This window comes from Chelonoidis abingdonii, chromosome 2 (assembly GCF_003597395.2).
Source record: "Chelonoidis abingdonii isolate Lonesome George chromosome 2, CheloAbing_2.0, whole genome shotgun sequence".
Classification (NCBI taxonomy): domain Eukaryota; kingdom Metazoa; phylum Chordata; order Testudines; family Testudinidae; genus Chelonoidis; species Chelonoidis abingdonii.
This window is the reverse complement of record NC_133770.1, coordinates 48852781-48871102: the sequence shown is the minus strand read 5'-3', so window position 1 is coordinate 48871102 and position 18322 is coordinate 48852781. Positions and strand designations below refer to the sequence as shown.

At 41.6% G+C, this 18322-nt stretch overlaps 1 protein-coding gene across 10 annotated transcripts in view; it reads right to left on the bottom strand.

Annotated features, from left to right (window-relative positions):
- ANKIB1 (ankyrin repeat and IBR domain containing 1) overlaps window positions 1–18322 on the bottom strand; it is a 167125-nt gene that overhangs the window by 33313 nt on the left and 115490 nt on the right. For all 10 annotated transcript variants that reach the window (XM_032798119.2, XM_075062347.1, XM_075062345.1 and 7 more), the window contains 4 exons: window positions 13826–14034; window positions 11401–11489; window positions 5819–5963; window positions 4043–4209 (listed from right to left, as the gene is read on the bottom strand). In XM_032798119.2, coding sequence (XP_032654010.1) covers window positions 4043–4209; window positions 5819–5963; window positions 11401–11489; window positions 13826–14034 — 610 coding nt within the window. The remainder of the gene's footprint in view (window positions 1–4042; window positions 4210–5818; window positions 5964–11400; window positions 11490–13825; window positions 14035–18322) is intronic.

Below are 18322 nucleotides of genomic sequence, written 5' to 3'. Positions count from 1 at the left end.
ATTCCATTCTAGGTGTGCACACACCCACGTGCATGGCCATCGGAGATTTTTGCCTTAGCGGTATTTGTAAGGTCAGCAGCGACGCCCTTTTTAGTGCCACATCCATACACCGCTATATCAGGCGCTGCAGACCCTATGCTCTCTCATTTCCTTCTTGCCAGCAACTCCGACCCTATGCTCTCTCAGTTCCTTCTTGCCAGCAACTCCGGGCAGGAGGGCGGGTAATAGAATGGACATGAGCAACATAATCTTGAACAACAGTTATGAAAGGTAGGTAACTACTTTTTCTTCTTTGCGTGCTTGCTCATGTCGATTCCATTCTAGGTGATTCACAAGCAGTGCAAATGGAGGTGGGCTTGGAGTTTGTGGTCTTCCAGCACTGCCCTGCTGAAGCTAGCATCGTTCTGGGCCTGCTGGGTCAGCATACAACGGGCCATAAATGTTTGGACAGATGACCAGGTAGCAGCTCCACAGATCTCTTGGATCGGCACCCGAGTCAAGAAGGCCGCTGACGACGCTTGTGCTCTAACTGAGAGCACTTTGACTATCGCCGGTGGAGGCACATTTCCAGCTCATAGCAGTACTGAATGCAGACTGTGATCCAGGATGAAATCCTCTGAGCAGACACTGGGCGACTTTTTCATCCTGTCTGCCACTGCAACAAACAGTTGCATTTACTTACGGAAAGGCCGTGTCCTGTTGATATAGAAGGCCAGTGCACTCCGAACATCCAAGGTGCATAACCTGTGCTCCTCTTTGGAATTGTGGGGCTTTGGAAAGAAGACCGTTAAGAGAATATCCTGGCCGGTATGAAACTGGGAGACTACCTTGGTTAGGAAAGCTGGGGTATTGGCCACAATTGGACCTTATCCTTGTAGAACACTGTATAGAGTGGTTCTGACGTAAGTGCCCTGATCTCAGACACACTGCAGGAGAACATAACCGCCCCCAGGAATGCCACCTTCCAGGAGAGAAGGAGAAGAGAGCAGGAATCCAGAGGTTCAAAGGGAGGCCCCACGAGCCTTGACAGCATAAGATTCAAATCCCAGGGAGGGATTGGATCCCAGATGTGAGAGTAAAAAATGCTTCAGACCTTTCAGGAACTGGGCTGTCATGTCATAAGCAAAGAATGACCTGCCTTGGAAGGGAGAGTGGAAAGCTGAAATAACAGCCAGGTGGACCCTTACTGATGACAGCGACAAGCCCTGGAGCTTGAGGTGCAGCAGAATCACTTGCAGGGAGGCCTGCTCAGCACGTGAATCTTTTCTACTTTGCCCAATAGGTTGCTCTGGTGGACAGCTTTCTGCTGCCCAGCAAAACCTGTTTCACCTGAGTCAAGCATTCCTGCTTGTCCCCATTTAGACATGCAGCAGCCATGCTGTCAAGGGTGGTGCCTCTAGGTTCAGGTGCAGGAGACTGCCATGGTTCTGGAACAGCAGGTCCGGCCAGAGAGGGAGCCACAGCAGCTTGGCTACCAACAGGAACAGCAACATGCCGAACCGGTGCTGGCGAGGCCACTTGGGGGCTATCAGGATGACTATTGCTCTGTCCTGTTTGATCTTCACGAGGACTCTGTGGATCAATGGCACTGGTGCGAAGGCATACATCAGGGCTCCCGACCACGGAAGCAGAAAGGCATCTGACAAGGAATCCTGATTCATCCCCTGGAGCGAACAGAACATGTAGCATTTTCTGTTGGGAGGCGAACAAGTCCACCAGGGGAGTCCCCCACTTCCAGAAGATTATACCGGCTGCCTCTGGATGGAACGACCACTTGTGATGAGACAAGAAGGTCCTGCTGAGGCGATCCACTAGTACATTCTTGGGGCCGGGCAGGTGCGTGGCTACCAGCTGAATGGCATGCTGCACACAAGTGCCAAAGGTTCAGAGCTTCTTGGCAAAGGGCCACTGACCTCGCGCTATGTATCTGTTGATGTAATACATTGTGGTGGTATTGTCCATAAGGACCTGCATCACTGTGCCCTTCAGGTAGGGCAAGAAGGTCTGGCAGGCCTCCGAAATGCTCAGAGTTCCCTGACGTTGATGTGGAGGGCCAGATCGTCCCACAACTAGAGGCCCTGGGTGCTCAGCTCACTCAGGTGGGCTCCTAAACACAGGTCCAAAGCATTGGAAACCAGGGTTAGTGATGGGGATGAGGTTCCGAAGGGGACTCCCTGAAACACCAGCCTGGTGCCCAACCACCAATACAGGGATGACAGGATATGATCCAACACCCTAATCACCTGGTCTAGCTCGTGTCTGTTGGGGGTATAAACTAATGACAGCCACACTTGCAGAGACTGGAGGTGGAGCTGTGCATGACTGACCACACATGTACAGGTGGCCATGTGGCCCAGCAACTGCAGGGAGGCGAGATCCGTGGTGAGTGGGCAGTTCCTCACATGGGAGATCATAGAATCATAGAATATCAGGGTTGGAAGGGACCTCAGGAGGTCGTCTAGTCCAAGCTCCTACTCAAAGCAGGACCAATTCCCAACTAAATCATCCCAGCCAGGGCTTTGTCAAGTCTGACCTGGCCTGAAAACGCGCCTCTGGGAGGAAGGCACTGGCTTGTGTGGAGTTGAGAACTGCCCCTATGAACTCTATGTGTTGGACTGGTTTTAATGTGGATTTCTGCTTTTGGGATTAGGAAGTAGTGGGAATAGAACGCCTTTCCCTATATGTCCTGAACTGGGGAGCTCAGGCTTGGCAACCTCCTAGGCTGAGGCCTGACAGGAAGGCCTAAGCAGGTACTGGGGCTGCAGGGAAAAGCAGCAGGTCCAACCCCCTAGCCAGGGGCAACTGCAGTTGCCCCTGAATAAAGGAGATAGATGAGGACTGGCAGTGGGTCACTGAGGCGAGGTGGGCTCAAGAGAGTGGGGTTCCCTGGGTGAGGTGCGGCACCCCAAAGTAAGGGGCACCAGAGTCCGGGAGGGACGTGGGGCCTACACATAGTGGAGATAAAGGGACTGCAGAAGGGCAGATAACAGAGGGTGAGGTACTGGACTATAGAAGGTCCAGGGCTGAGAAAACTAATTCCCAGGACAACCAGCAGGAGATGCCACGGTAGTGAGTCAGCGCTCTGCTAAGGAGTCACTGTGGACAGTTCTCTGACAACATCCACTCAATGTGCAGAGGCAGTCAAAGAACCTAACAATGTTAGGAACCATTAGGAAAGGGATAGATAATAAGACAGCACATATCTTAATGCCACTATATAAAGCCTTGATATGCCTACACTTTGAATATGGCATGCAGTTCTGGTCACCACATCTCAAAGCTATATTAGAATTTGAAAAGGTACAGAGAAGGGCAACAAAAATGATTAGGGGGTATGGAACAGCTTGGAAAAGAGACAACTAAGGGAGAATACGATAGAGGTCTATGAAATCATGAATGGTGTGGAGAAAGTGAGTAAGAAAGTGTTATTTACCCCTTCATGTAACACAAGAACTAGGGGCCATCCACTGAAATTAATAGGCAGCAGTTTAAAACAAATGTAAGGAGTACTACTTTACACAACGCACAGTCAACCTATTGAACTTGTCGCCAGAGGATGTTGTAAAGGGCAAAAGTATAACTGGGTTAAAAAAAAATAATTGATATGTTCATGGAGGATAGGTCCACCAATGGCTATTAGCCAAGATGGTCAGGGATGCAATCCCATGCTCTGAATGTTTATAAGCCATTGGCTGCCACATGCTGGGACTGAATGACAGGGAATGGATCACTCAATAATTGCCCTGTTCTGTTCATTCACTTTTGGTAAGTGGAATCCTCCTTACTTTTGGTGTTATGCCTACTGCAGAAGAGGAGGAATGGATACTTTGGCCCACACTGTACACACATTAGTATTCAGCCCATGTACATATGAAAATATATTCATGTCAAACTATACACCAACCTGTTACCGTATCAACAACCTACAGAGTTTCTTGTAGGCTTCTGCACCATGGTAGCTGGCTCGAGATTTCTCTTGACCTCTAGATGGCCAGCAGCTGTGACAGTTTTATATAGTCATGTACAAATTTCTAATACAAACCAGCAGAAGAGATGCCCTTTTCCACAATCCACAGCAGGGGCTCTTAGCAATGGGAAGTTAAGTGTGTCTGAACCAGTTGTATTTGACCCTTGTCTTGTTAGCTTGACTGCTCTTTCACAGGCTCGTATAGGACACCATTTAATAGCAGGATTATTTTCAACAAAGGCCTAAAAAGAGAAGAAAATTACTTAACATTTGGGAATAGATCCTCATCATGGATATGAACTGTAACCTTTGATCACAATCTGCCTCTGAAGGAGCAAAGCCAAAGAGCATAAGATAGTCTTGTAATTAAGCCGGTATGGTATTTTAAAAATAGTTATAAAAAGAGAATTATTTAATCATAGCTCAAAAATTTTATTTCTTCCCTATAGCAATACTTCAGATTCACACCAAGACCTGAACAGCTACACCTCACGCAAAATGCTTAATGTGTACAAGTCTCTTCTTTTGTGAAAATATTTAGGGTTTGGCCACACATGAAAGTTAATTCAGAAAAAGATAGGGTGTAAATTTAAAATGGATTAACTGTTCCTGATTATTTCAACGTATGGACATACTTTTTGTGGAATAATAGTACCTTATTCCAAATTTAAGCATGTTCACCCAGGGAGTTAATCAAGAATTGCTATTTTGGAATAATATGCCATGTAGACAATCTCTTACTGCAAATAATTATTTTTACAGACGTATTTAATACATAACCTCTGAAATTTTACAGTGCGTAACTGTACTGCTGATTAAGAAATAAAACCTATGTTCTCTATCACTAATATCAATATAATCAACTTCAATAAACTTTTAAAGAACCAGAACAAAGAATTCAGAAATTTGCCTCAATTTTTTTCTGTCAGTGTAGAGTGTTTTCCCTTTTATTAATTATCTAAAATAAATTATGTGGAAGAAAAGAAACCTCTGTCTGCTCCCCTTCAAAATTGTGCTGACTTGCACATCACTCAGAAGGTGAGGCTATGAAAGACACTGGATCAAATCTGGGTATCAGATCCCCACTTTGATGTATAACATTTTCTGATCTCATGCAAAGTGACTTGCAAGATATGTAAGTAAAAGTCCTTGTACTAAACATTTCTCTCCTCTCCCCACCCAGGGAATAATTTAACAGTTATTTTAAGGATCCATACTACAGGCCAATAACTTGCATAGTTAATTAAAAGATTACTTTTTAAAGATACATTCTGTAGCAATGGAGAAAATAAAATCTAGTATTAACCAAATCAAGATTTTCCACCGTCTTTTCCTGTCTGGAATCTTCTGAAAGTATGGGCTAGAGCAAAACTCTAGTGATGTGCATAGAAGGTACTGTACTCAGGTAACAGTAGAAATTTTCCAGAAACCCTGAATGGAAATAGTAACTCATTTATCAAAATAATCTTTCAGAAACTCATTTAAAAACATTTTTTAAAGCTATGCCAACAAAATATTCTTGGCCGTTTAAAATCTAGGTGTTGCCTGTTTTGGATATTAATTTCAAACAATTTTACAAATACTGAGAAATATTATTAAATTGCCCAGCACAGAAGTGTATTTTCTGTGCTTGAGGAAGAAGTGTAATTATTCCTTTTTTAAAAATGTCCTCAACAACATGCCAACTCCTTCATTACTGTAAGTAAACTACATACAGTTCAGATCTACAGTATTAATTTATTAAACTCTACTTAAAAAAGGTACAGTCATATTTCACACAGAAGTTGCACTGTAATTGTAATAAGAAAGTCAGATACACTCTAGTCACACAGGAGCAGCTTGACAGTTTACCTTAATGTCAAACAGTAGGTATCTTTTGTCCATCTCCCTGGAAACCACGCTTTCTATGATCTCTACAGGAACAAGCTGGAAGCAATCATACGCTGGGCAAAAAATGTTGTGAGCCTCACCCTCCTGAATTTTCAGATTCAAAAACCTGCCAGAATAGTGTCAGACAGAATTTGATAATAAAAAATAAATAAGTCAAGAAATTGATGAAAATTCATTGTCCTTATACTAACTTAATAAAATATACATTTTCAGTTACATCTCTTTTTAAAACAAGAAATATGAATTGTCCCTTGGTTTTTACACTCAACAAGTACCTTTTTGTGGAAAAGAGTCCACAAGTGAACAACGGAAAAAAGTACTTGAATGTATGTATGTATGTGTGGTTTACACCTGTCTCCCATTGGCAAGTGCCCGCCTCTGTACAATATTTAATAAAACTGAGCAAAATTTCTTTATTAAGCCCCCAAAAGATGTATATAGCAGTACTTAACATATGCACTAATTAGTCTGACAAGTAATTAGGTTTCACAATAAATAGCAATCCTTGTTCTTGTCAAAATACAGTCTGAAACATGTAAGAGCTTGATCTGAACAAACTGACAGTTAGCTAGACTAAATCAGCTATAAGTCTTTGGAATGGCTACCTGATCCCATCAGCTATTAACTAGTACTTGAAAGGAATCTCTACTTGTGGGATCATAAAAAAGATAGTCAAACTTAAAGATTATTTAAGCCTATTGTAACTTAGGCTATGTCTATACTTCAGCTCCTCCTGTAACAATACAGACAGACAGACAGACACACACACACACAAAATGTTCCCCCATGAGTAGAAATTTAAAGAAACCCCTATGAAAACCCAGTTCCTGTTTCTTTGCCCTGCCCTAACCCCAGAGCCCAGCTGGGGGGCCAGACACCCATAGGCCCTCTCCTCAGAGTCCTGCCCTGGGGTGTCCCCTGCCCAGAAACCCACACCCCTTCCTCTCCCAGAGCCAAACCATGGGGTGCACCCCTGCCCAGACATCCGCACCCTCTCTTCCCCTCCTCGAACCCAGCTGCAGGCCACCTCCAGAGCCCAGGGATCCAGAGGGAGAAACTGGGTCCTGGACTTGTATGGAGTTTCCTGCATGCTGCCTCCTTCCTTCAGGTCATGCCAGGAACTGCAGCAGCTGGGAACCCTCCAACTCCTTCCCCATCCCCTTCTCCCTGGCAGTGTTTTTTATTTGAGAGTTGGGACGCTGGGGTTTGCTGGATCCAGCAGCTCCTAGTGGTGGCCTGCAGCTTCGCAGCCCATTTCTGCATGGGAAAAAGGAAATTCTGCTCAAATTCTGCATTGCGCAGTGGTGCAGGGTCCCCTCAGGAGTAGCATATTCTCAGTGCCCATCAAAACTCTACACCTGCACTGGCATTCTCAAATCGCCATGAAGCTTTTATACAGCCTACTGACACACATCAAAGTGCATCACAAGGCTCAGTCAGTGGCAAACAAAGGTGATGACGGAATCCTTAGGACAAAGATAAATAATTGCCAAGGTTTTGGCAGTTTGTCTGGAGTCGGCAAAGTGGTCCAGTATAGCTTGAGCTTACTATTTCACATTTGCAAAGTTTATCCTTTTCCTAGCGAGGACAAGGCCTAAATATCCCCCCCCTTCCCCGCTGTTGTTGCCGACTTTCCCCTCTGTCTTCCACATGCTCACAAAGGATGCAGTCCTATGATCCCTAGCTAGTTGGGGTATCACTCAAAGTAGGTTGAGTAAATGTTGTGTGGGAGACTGTCATAAATAGATAGCTAAGGGTTAATGTTTCTTTCACCTGTAAAAGGTTAACAAAGAGAACCAAACACCTGACCAGAGGACCAATCAGGAAACCGGATTTTTCAAAGCTCAGGGGAGGGAATGTTTGGGTCTTTGTCTTTGTCTGGCTCTCAGCTATGAGAGGGATCTTTTTCTATCTGTAAGCTTCTAATCTTCAGTTTCACAGTTGTAAGTACAAAGGTAGAAAAAACAATAGGCTGTTATTGTTTGTTTTGTATTTACATGTGTGTAGTTTGCTGGAATGTTTAAATTGTATCTCTTTTTGAATAAGTCTGTTTATTCATATTTTTCTTTTAAGTAATAGCCCTGTGTATTGTCAACTTAATGCAGAGATCATATGTTCATGTGTTTTTTTTCTTTCTTTTTTATATAAAGCTTTCTTTTTAAGACTTGTTTGGTTTTTCTCTCTGGGTAGGCTAAGGAACGAAGGGAAGGGGAATTCTCTTTGTGTTAGATCTACTGAGGGTAAAGCTCTGCAGCACCAGGGAATTGGTGGGAGGGGGAAGAGAGATAGAATCATTTCTGTTTCCTTGTATTTGGGGTTTGTCTCTTTGTGGAATAGAGGAGACATGCTTCTTGGTATTGTGATGTAAAGAGATTGCATCAGTAACTCTCAGGTTAGCCCAGAGAGGAAAGTCTGGGTGGGAGAGAGAGGGGGAAGGGAAGTGGGTTATTTCCCTTTGTGGTAAGACTCAGGGCTTCTGAGTCTTGGGGTTCCCCAGGGAAGGGTTTGGGGAGACCAGAGGGAGCCAAAACCCTGGAATTTTTGGCTGGTGGCAGCGAGATCAAATCTGAGCTGGTAATTAAGCTTAGAGGGGTTCATGCAGGCACCCAGATTTCTGGACGCTAAGGTCCAGATTTGGGAAAGCTTATGATAGAGACACATACCAGTTTTCAGAGGTTTAAGTTTGTCTTAACATAGCTCTTTATTTTTGGTGTTCAAAAATTTAGGTTTAGCTACTCTCCACTTTCTGAAAGGATATGAGGTAGTGCTAGGCAACCATAACTCTGTGTTAACTAGTTATTTTTTTGTCTATTTCCCCCTCCTTTTTGAAGCGCACCAGTAGGTCGGCAGGAGGGTGCTTCCTGGGCATGCTTTCACCACTTAGGCTACCATTTATACTGTGATACAAGACTCAGGTTCATGGGGCTCAGGCCATGAATGAATAAATAAGGGAAGAAAGTTTGGGGTAGTTGGACTCTTCAGAGACTCTCCCTCTGAACACATCTTGTGGTCTCACCGGCAGACAGAAGATTGCCCATCAGAAGACTGACGCAGAGCCACTTGAGAGCCACACCCAACTTCAGTAATTGTTGAGGGTTGGGGGTGTTTTACTAATCTGTTGCGGATGTGTGCAAGTGCTTGAAACTAAGTAAAGTATAGCTTTAAGTGAGAGCACTCTTGTGTTGTCCTGTTTGTGCCAGCCATCTATCAGTTGAAGAGTGTGTCTCCTTTGATTTATTTCCTGACACCACCTTGCACAGAGTAAAGATATCAAGAGGTTTGGGTTGAAAGAACCCTGGGTAACACCAGTAGGGCTGGAGGGGCCCTGGAAGGAGACAAAGTGCTGGTGGAAGGGCTGCAAGGAACAATTCTTCCAGTGGGGGGCAGCAATGGGGAGAGGAGAAGAGTCCCAAAGTCCCAAGCATAGTGGAAAGAAGCTCTGCACACCTGTCTGCAGCTCTGGAAGCTCAGAGAGGTTTGAAGTGGCCCATTCTTCTTAATAGGATGTCTAAAATGAATGAGAACACCTCCTGGAGATGAACAGAGCATTCAGCAACAGGTTTGAGATGTGTGAACTTCCCCATTGAACTTTTTGAGAGTTCTTTCCTGCCAATCTCAGCAATATGTGCCTCGGGCATCCACAGCATGGCTGCTCCCAGCTTCCAGTATAGATCTTGTCTGCCAGGCCTAGGAGTACTTTAAAGGAGCTCAATGAGCCCCTCCCAGCTCAGAACTGATCCATCCTGGCTGCAACTCTTGTGCCAGCCTCTCCAATACCATTTTCAATGTGACATCTAGTCTTGCCCATCAATTGAGCCTCATAACATCATACTGGGCCTCATATCCTGGACACAGTTTTGCCTGCCTAACTGTCCTAGAGTGGGATTTGGGCAGATGGCATTGATGGAGACTTGTGGGGTGCTGACCATCTTCAAAATTGAACATACCACTCACACTTCCAAAATGAGCCCTGGACACCAAGCAAATGGCAAGTTGGTAACACTAAGTGTGCACAGTACACAAAAGTCTCCCTAGGAGAGCAAACAAACTGATGGTCCATGGTCAAGGTGCAGTGCTTGTTTCCTGGAGAAACCATGTAACTATCATTGCTCAGTAATTGTCCCTCACAAAGGAGTTTCTGAGGAAGACTGAACAGATTCAAACTCTCTATAACAAGAACTAATATTGGTTTTGTATACAGCTTTTAGCTGGGTTGTATATGATGAAACCCCTTACTCAAATGAAACCAGACGTGCACCACTAACGCTATCCTGGCCTTGATGAGGTACAGAATTTTTCAAAACAGCCGGAATATGCATGTGAATTTTGAAGTAATTTGAATTATCAGCTCTTAAACAGAAAGCTCTGCCCTCAGGGCCAAACTACCATAAGGACCCCCTTTGCAGCTCCTAACCACAAGCAGAATGCAGGCAGAGAGCTATCTCAGAAGTCTGTTGAGGGTAGGACTTGAACTCTCAGTACCAGGGTGGTGTTTGGGTTTAACAGCTCCAGCATGTTGTATGAGCTACCAAGCGACCTGATGTCAGCTATGCCTCACCATAGAGCATATGCCTGAATACATACACAAATTATTGTCTGTACCCTATCATCAAGTGAAAGGCAGTTTGTAGAACTAATGATAGCCTCTACTATGTTTAAAAATATTGCTTCCGCAAAGTGATAGTGGATGCCGGACATTAGCTGAGTTGTAACTTATCAGTGATATTAGTTTGGGGTCAATAAACAACATATTTTAGCCATGTGTATGCAAAAAAGAAAAAAGAACTCAATTTTACTGACGAGGTCTTTGAGGGTGGGGGGAAGATGACACTGTACCCCCAAAACCCCTTGATCAAATAACTCCAGATTTGCAGCATTAGCCCTACTCAGAGCTTGATACAGCACACCAATTTACAATACAATAGGAACATGAATGATTTTTTCTACATGCTCTAAAATCCACATTTTAAACAGTAACTCAAATTTAAGGTGGTGAGGAGCTTAATGCTCTTACATAATACCACAATAATAGATGCACTGGAATTAGGTCTTATCTACACTAGACAAGTTGCATCACTTTAAATTTACCAGTATAATTAAAGCAGTACAACTCTCCCTACTGTGGATGCAGTGATAGTGGTATACAGTCATCTTTATACCACTATTGCTGCATCCACACTTGGGCTTTTACTAGTCTATTTCTGTAAAACTCACACTCCTAATCAAAATAGTTATACTTGTAAAACTTTTAAGTGTAGATCAGTTCTCAGACAGTTAGGCCCCAACTCAGCAAAGCACTTAACAACATGCTTAAATCCATCCATATTCAGTCATGGATTTAAGCTTGTATCAGGGCCAAAGCCATTGCTATGTACCCATCAGCCAGTTAATGGCCAATAAGAAAAATACATATGAAAGTATTCCATATGGTTCAGAACAGCTATCGCTCACATCTGACAATGGCTATTTATTGGTTGTGATCCCCCCCCTTTAAAATGGAAAACCTAATCATTTTTTAAAAAATGCTAAATGCATATACTCACGCCTCCCAGCATGATCTGCAAAACTCATGTCCACAAGGCATATCCACTGGGTCTTCAAACACAGAAATATTACACATACAAATGTTGCACTGTAGATAAAGAAAAAAATACAGATGAAAGGAAGAAAAACAAACTCTTGTGTGCCATGTGCAGAACTCATGAGAAGTACATAATAAAAATATAAAACCAAATTACTGTAAGAAAACAGTACAAAGTAGGGAAAAATCTTTTACGAATGTATCAAGGAGAAAGTGTTGCGTTATGTTTGAAAAACTGAAAATGGAAAGGTGCATGTCTTTGTTTCCACAGACCTCCCACAAACATTTAGTAAATATTTTAGGAACCTGTGCAACAAATTTTTTTATTGCCTTCTGGGATCTCCGCCACCTCCAGCCTTTAAGATGTTGAGCACTCTTAGCTCCCAATAAAGACGACAGTGCTCCAGTAAAGTCAATGAGAGTTTTGCCACTGACTTCAATAGCAGTAGCAGGACTTGGTAGATTAAGTCAGTCGTATGTCAATGGAGGTATTCTGCCCTGCAAAGAATCGGCCCAAGGCAGGGTGGAGCAATTTAAATAATTGATTTAAAGTTATGATTTTAATCACTAGATCTAAAAAACGAGGTCGAGGTTTGTAAAACTGATTTGAAAATTTGTACTTTGCATCTTTAGATCAAAATGTGTAATGAGCTAAATCAGGCCTGCACAACATGCTCACTGTGCGGCCTGTGGCAGGGAATCAAAGGGCTCTGGGCCGCCCGCAGCCACAGGGAGCCCAGAGCCCTTTAATCCAGCCACAGCCGGGATTCAAAAGGCTCTAAGCTGCCTGCAGCCGCAGGGAGCTGAGAGCTCTTTAAATCTCAGCTGCGGCCGGGATTCATAGGGCTCTGAGATGCCCTCAGCGGCGGGAGCCCAGAGCTCTTTAAATCCCAGCCGTGGCCAGGATTCAAAAGGGCTCTGAGCTGCCCGCAGCTGCGGGGAGCCCAGAGCTCTTTAAATCTTGGCCATGGCCGATTCATAGGGCTCTGGGCTGGCTGCAGCCGCGGGGAGCCCAGAGTTCTTTAAATCCCAGCCGTGGCCGGGATACAAAAGGCTCTGGGCTTTTTGTGCATAGATGAGCATTTTAAGTGAGAAACATCTTAATAGAAAAAAATCTCTACATAAAATCCCTGAAATTCTAACAATCGTACTTGTTTCTTTAGTTTCCTAAAAGATCAATTTTAACAATTGAAGACTGTAAAATAGGAAGTAAACTAGCTATATATAATCTATACACACACAGACACAATTTAAATCCAGATACAAAACTAATACCACAGATATTAAACTACATCCACCATCATATTTCATAGTGGGTCTTATCTTGCATTCCCATCACAAGCCCCCAATACTAAGAAAAGGAAATATACAATATAACATACACTTGTCACTTCATTTAACATGCAGTTACATTCCAGGAAAAGTATTGCAGCAGATATAAAAAAAGATAAATTACAATGCCATATACCATTTTTGTAGTATTTTAAAAATTAGAGAAGAGCTGTGGATTAAGAAAAAGAGTTCTGTCTTCCAAAAGAGCGTTATTGATTTAATGAAAGATGCTTTTATATCTGAAATTTGTGATAGCCTTGTAAACTGCTTAAAGCAGCCCTCACACAGCAAAATTATTTATCATCTTACAGTACAGTAGTAGGCTGACATTTAAAAGGCAAAAACAAAGAAAACTTTGTTTCTCAATGAAAAATATAAAAAAGGAAGATTCAGAGCATTTAAGTATGTTCAAGGAAATGGATACCATGGAATTGAACATGTAGATAAAAAGTCTCCAAAGAAATGCTGAGCTACACACACTTGGTATGATCCTATTTTGTTAAACCAGAAGTCCTACATTATAATGGTGGCAGTCAACTGAAAACAGTGCCCCTTGTTCCAGCCACATGCTCAACTTGTGTCATTATAAAGCCAATTGTTAAAATGAAGCAGCACAAGGGGCTGGACCAGGCAACCTTCTGTGCTCCCTTCCAACTCTACACTTCTCTGATTCTACACACACTTCAGTGTTTGCTTACAAGAAAGAAAGACAGAAAGACAAAAAGCCCTCATGTCTTTTCCAACGTTATTTTACAAAAGTAAATGACAAAATAGTTCTCTTGCACTATGTTGGGGAGCGGAGGGGAGGGAGGATGTGGGGGGAGAGAAACAAGAGAGGGAAATCAGTTCAATTTCCCAATCAATTTCAGTCCTATTTGTAAGGAAAAAAACATACTTTAAAAAACCAACTGCACAACGATTATGGAAGATTTTCTCACAAGTTGCAAAGCATTATATACCAGAACAACTTTTTAATAATATTTAAAACATTACTTTGTGCCTTTAACTATTCACAAAGTAATAGGCAAGGAATCTTTCTTAAGAATAAATCATACCAGAATTGTCTCAATATCTCCAGGTGACAGGCTGATTTCATCAGGGGAGGTCACAGAAGAGCGAGTGGTGCGGGGAGTTCGTGGAGAAGGGAGTGTGTCCCAGGCATTATACCCACTTGGAGGTGGAGTTGGCATTTGAACGCCTGAACGTTGGCAGCAGTTCTCTGGATTAGACATCCATGCTTCAAGTAATTTCTCCCTGTCCCAGTCTTCAATAAATATATAAAGAAAATTATTTAGCTATTATAGGATATGGATTTGTTTGCATTTTATGATTGCATCATTAAAAAGATCTATATTTTACTAATAAAAATTAGAGGTGAGCATATCTTTTGAAATACTGGAGACCGTAGCTTGCAATGGAGTATATATTTTGGGATAACATACAATGTACATTATTTACAGCTAACACCACTGTCAACCATAAACTAAATGGAAAACTTACTCTCACTTTCATATGATAAAAGTTGACCATTCAGTTTAGATCCATTCTATTCTATTTTTTTTTAAAAAAACACATTTTTATTGATTCAAGTGAAGAATGAAAAGCAAAAGGAAGAAACTTTCAAAACAACTGTTCACAATAGATATTACAAAAATTTATGAAACAAGCAATTATTAGAAGTGATAATTTCTTCATGTTATGTCTGATTCTGCATTCATTGCACACCCAAAACTCTCAGTGACTTCACCAAGAATTTTTGGGAGCATAAACAATGAGGAACGGCCATTCAGACCCCATTCCTGAAAGCTCTCATCCACAGTAGTCCCATCATCTTTGGTGAGACTACTCATGGGATTAGAGTTACTGCTATGGAGAAGTATAAGAAGTTACTCATGGACACTTACAAAGTCAGTCATTACAGCTATCGAATGTTAACATCTTGGGGTAGATTGACACACTGGGAGAAATTCTGGCCCTGTTGAAGTCAATGGGAAAACTCTTGTTGACTTCAGGGTATGTTTACACTGGAATAAAAGACCCATGGCATTTCTGTCGCTGGCCTGAGTCAGCTGGCTCGGACTGTGAGGCTAAAAATTTCTGTGTAGACGTTGGGCTTGGGCTGGAGCCTGGGCTCGAGGACCCTGCCCTCTCATGGGGTCCTCATGAGGTTGGGTTCCAATCTGAGCCTGAACAGTTATACAGGAATTTTACAATCCCGCATCCCGAGCCCTGCAAGCCCAAGTCAACTGACCCAGACCAGCTGTGGATGTTTAACTGCAGTGTAAATGTACCCAGTGGGATCAGGATTTCATCCACTGCTACTAATTCTCTGTAAGAGGCTGTAGGTAAACATATTACCCCAACAGCAATTCAGGAATGAATTGCGAGTTAGTGTGCAAATTCCCCATCTACTTCACTCCTTGCTCCAGGCAGGAAATAATCAGCTACTGGCCCATAACAGTATCAGATTACTGTCTTCCTACCCTGTGCTGGCCCAGCTCTGCTTGCCAGTACATTTATGTGTGGGGAGAGAGAGAAATGTGGAGCCTGCTTTGTTTCCTATGCACAGACTGGCAACACAGACCAGCCCGCATCGGAAAGTAGTATGAAGAGGTCTTGTACTCTCTTCCTCCCCTTCACTGGGGCAGAGGACAAGTGACAATCTTGCTTTTATAATCATAATTCCCCTATGTGTCTCTTCTAACAAGGGGCAGGATATCAGCATATGAAAGTTTCTACCATCTACAAAACTGCAAGTTCAGTGTGCAGCGGTTGTCACCATTTTCACTAACTTCTGATTGTATAAAACTCTAATGCTGAGAATGGGGAAATTGTTGCTCAGCAGTCTGAGTTTCCTATGGTATAGCTGTAAAAAGTTTCACGCTATCTCTTTTGAGACTGTTGTTCAAGTAATTTGGTTTTAAGAACTTACAATATGAAGGTTTTTGTCTAAGTATTACATTGAGACAATTTTACTTCCACATATGAAAATTACTCAGCTTGACCTGAAATAGCTGAAGCTTCTGCCATCTACACATTTCTTAAATACAAAAATAAAAATTATTTATACTTGCTAGGATTTTTTGTAATTCTACAAATAAGTATTACTGTGACTCTTCTATGTTTTCACGTGTACAATTATTAAGTTTACAGTTAAACTTTTTTATGGTACAAATGAACTACAGTAAAACAAAATGTATACAGAGGTAGGCGAAGTAATAACTTTTATTGGATCAATTTCTGTTACTGAGAGAGACAAGTTTTTTCAGATCTGCCCCAAAGAAGAGCTCTGTGTAACCTCAAAAGCCTGTCTCCCTCAGCAACAGAAGTGGTCCAATAAAAATATTACCTCACCTACTTTGTCTCTCTAATATCCTGGAAGTAACACAGCTGCTACAACAACAATTTACACATAAATGAATATATAAACAGTTATTAAGATCACAAACAAAGATGGTTTTTTTTTTAAATATAGTTTTAAACTGCTTTATTTCAAATCTAAAAACAAACTAAACATTCAACAATGTTAGTTTGTCAAATTTCTGTGCCACTTTGAATTTAAAAATACCAATATAGTGTAAAGAGCATCTACATACATGGATAGATTCAGACTGAAAGACAAATTGGAACTGACATACTTTACCATATCACCGTGATTTTAAGCCTCAAAAAAACCCAAAATTTTCAAACAAACAGTGTCAGTTATACAAAACTTCATTTTATTTGTCAACCATAAGTATCTGATGTTTAGAAGACCCCTAAATTTTCAGTTTTTATGAAGCAGATATATTATAAATAAAACTCTCTATAAGTAAAGAACAAAATATAAGTTTCAGAGTGGTAGCCGTGTTAGACTGTATCAGCAAAAAAACTCCAAGAGTACTTGTGGCACCTTAGAGACTAACAAATGTATTTGAGCATAAGCTTTCGTGGGCTAAAACCCACTTCATCAGATGCATGCAACCTCCCTGGTCACTTGATTACAGACCTCAAAGTCGCAACACTCCAGCAAAAAAACTTCAAAAACAGACTCCAACGAGAAACTGCAGAATTGAACACCATAAGGCTTGCCTAAAGACTGAGAGTGGATGGGTCATTACACAAAGTAAAACCTATTTCCCCATGCTAATTTTTCCCCCTACTGTTACCCACACCTTCTTCTCAACTGTTGGAAATGGGCCATCCTGATTATCACTACAAAAGTTTTTTTTTCCGCTGATAATAGCACATCTTAACTGATTATTTGTTATAGTTAGTATGGCAACCTCTATTTTTTCATTTCCTCTGTGTATATATATATTCCTACTGTATTTTTCACTGCATGCATCTGATGAAGTGGATTTTAGCCCACAAAAGCTTATGCTCAAATACATTTGTTAGTTTCTAAGGTGTCACAAGTACTCCTCATTCTTTTAACAAAATATAAGGAGCCCTATTTGTCACTGATATTATCAAAGTATTCATTTTGCATATCAGTAGGTCAATCACACTGAAATTTGCTTATTGATTTTTAATACAAAAGAAAATGTTATGGAGACAAGTTTGCATAACTTATCCAAACTGTACAACATTTTAAAGATTTCATTCATTTCATTTCATCTGCTTAAGGTTGTGTTACCTGTGTAACATTATTAGATTGCAATAACAAAAAATTGTTACTCTTATTACCAGTATAACATATGCCATTTTACACATTATTTTGTCTTTATCATCTTTCAAACAGGAACTTAATGAACTTCAGATATTCCTAAGAGCTATAAGAAGTCCAATACCGATATTTGTAGTGCCTTTTTAAATTAGTAGTTGGAGCAAAGATGTCTCGCTTGATGGATTCCACTATTTTTAGTAAATCATGAGATGCAGCATAACATAAGATTATTAGCTGAGCTGTACCTATTTTACCCTGAAATCAATTATTTTAGTGTGAGCTGAATTAGAAATTAGAGTGCTCTACCTTTCATCCTACAAGAATGAAATTTAAAGAGAGATAATCACATAAATAAATAAATAAATAATAGTATAAATAGTATAAAGGTTGGTGTGACAGAATCCCCAGGGTGCAGCCTGGGACTCTGGGACCGATGTGCCCCCTGAACTCTTCCAGCCTCGGCTGTCTCTCACTAGCAACGCCTCCAGATGCTGTTATCACTCAGCACAACCGCATGCGGAGACCCCACACCCAGCTAGATTCCATGAATGCTCCTCGAGCCACGCATGAATCACACAGAGAAAGGCACCTGATTCAAATCCCACTCCAGCTCCCAGCACTGTACCCCAGGAATATACTATCTTGCACTGTTCAAGATGGGCAGTACAGACTTAATAATTGGTTCACCACTTCATCAATGAAAATGGACATACACCAGTCTTTGCAAAACCTGAGCAGATTTACCACACCCTTCAGGCAAACTCACTGGTAAAGATAAACAGCAAAACATATTTATTGTCTACAAAAGATAGATTTTAAGTGATATTAAGTGATAGGCAAAAAGACAGAGTTAGTTACTAAAAGAAATAAAATATAAGTATGTAGTCTAAACTCTCAACCCTAT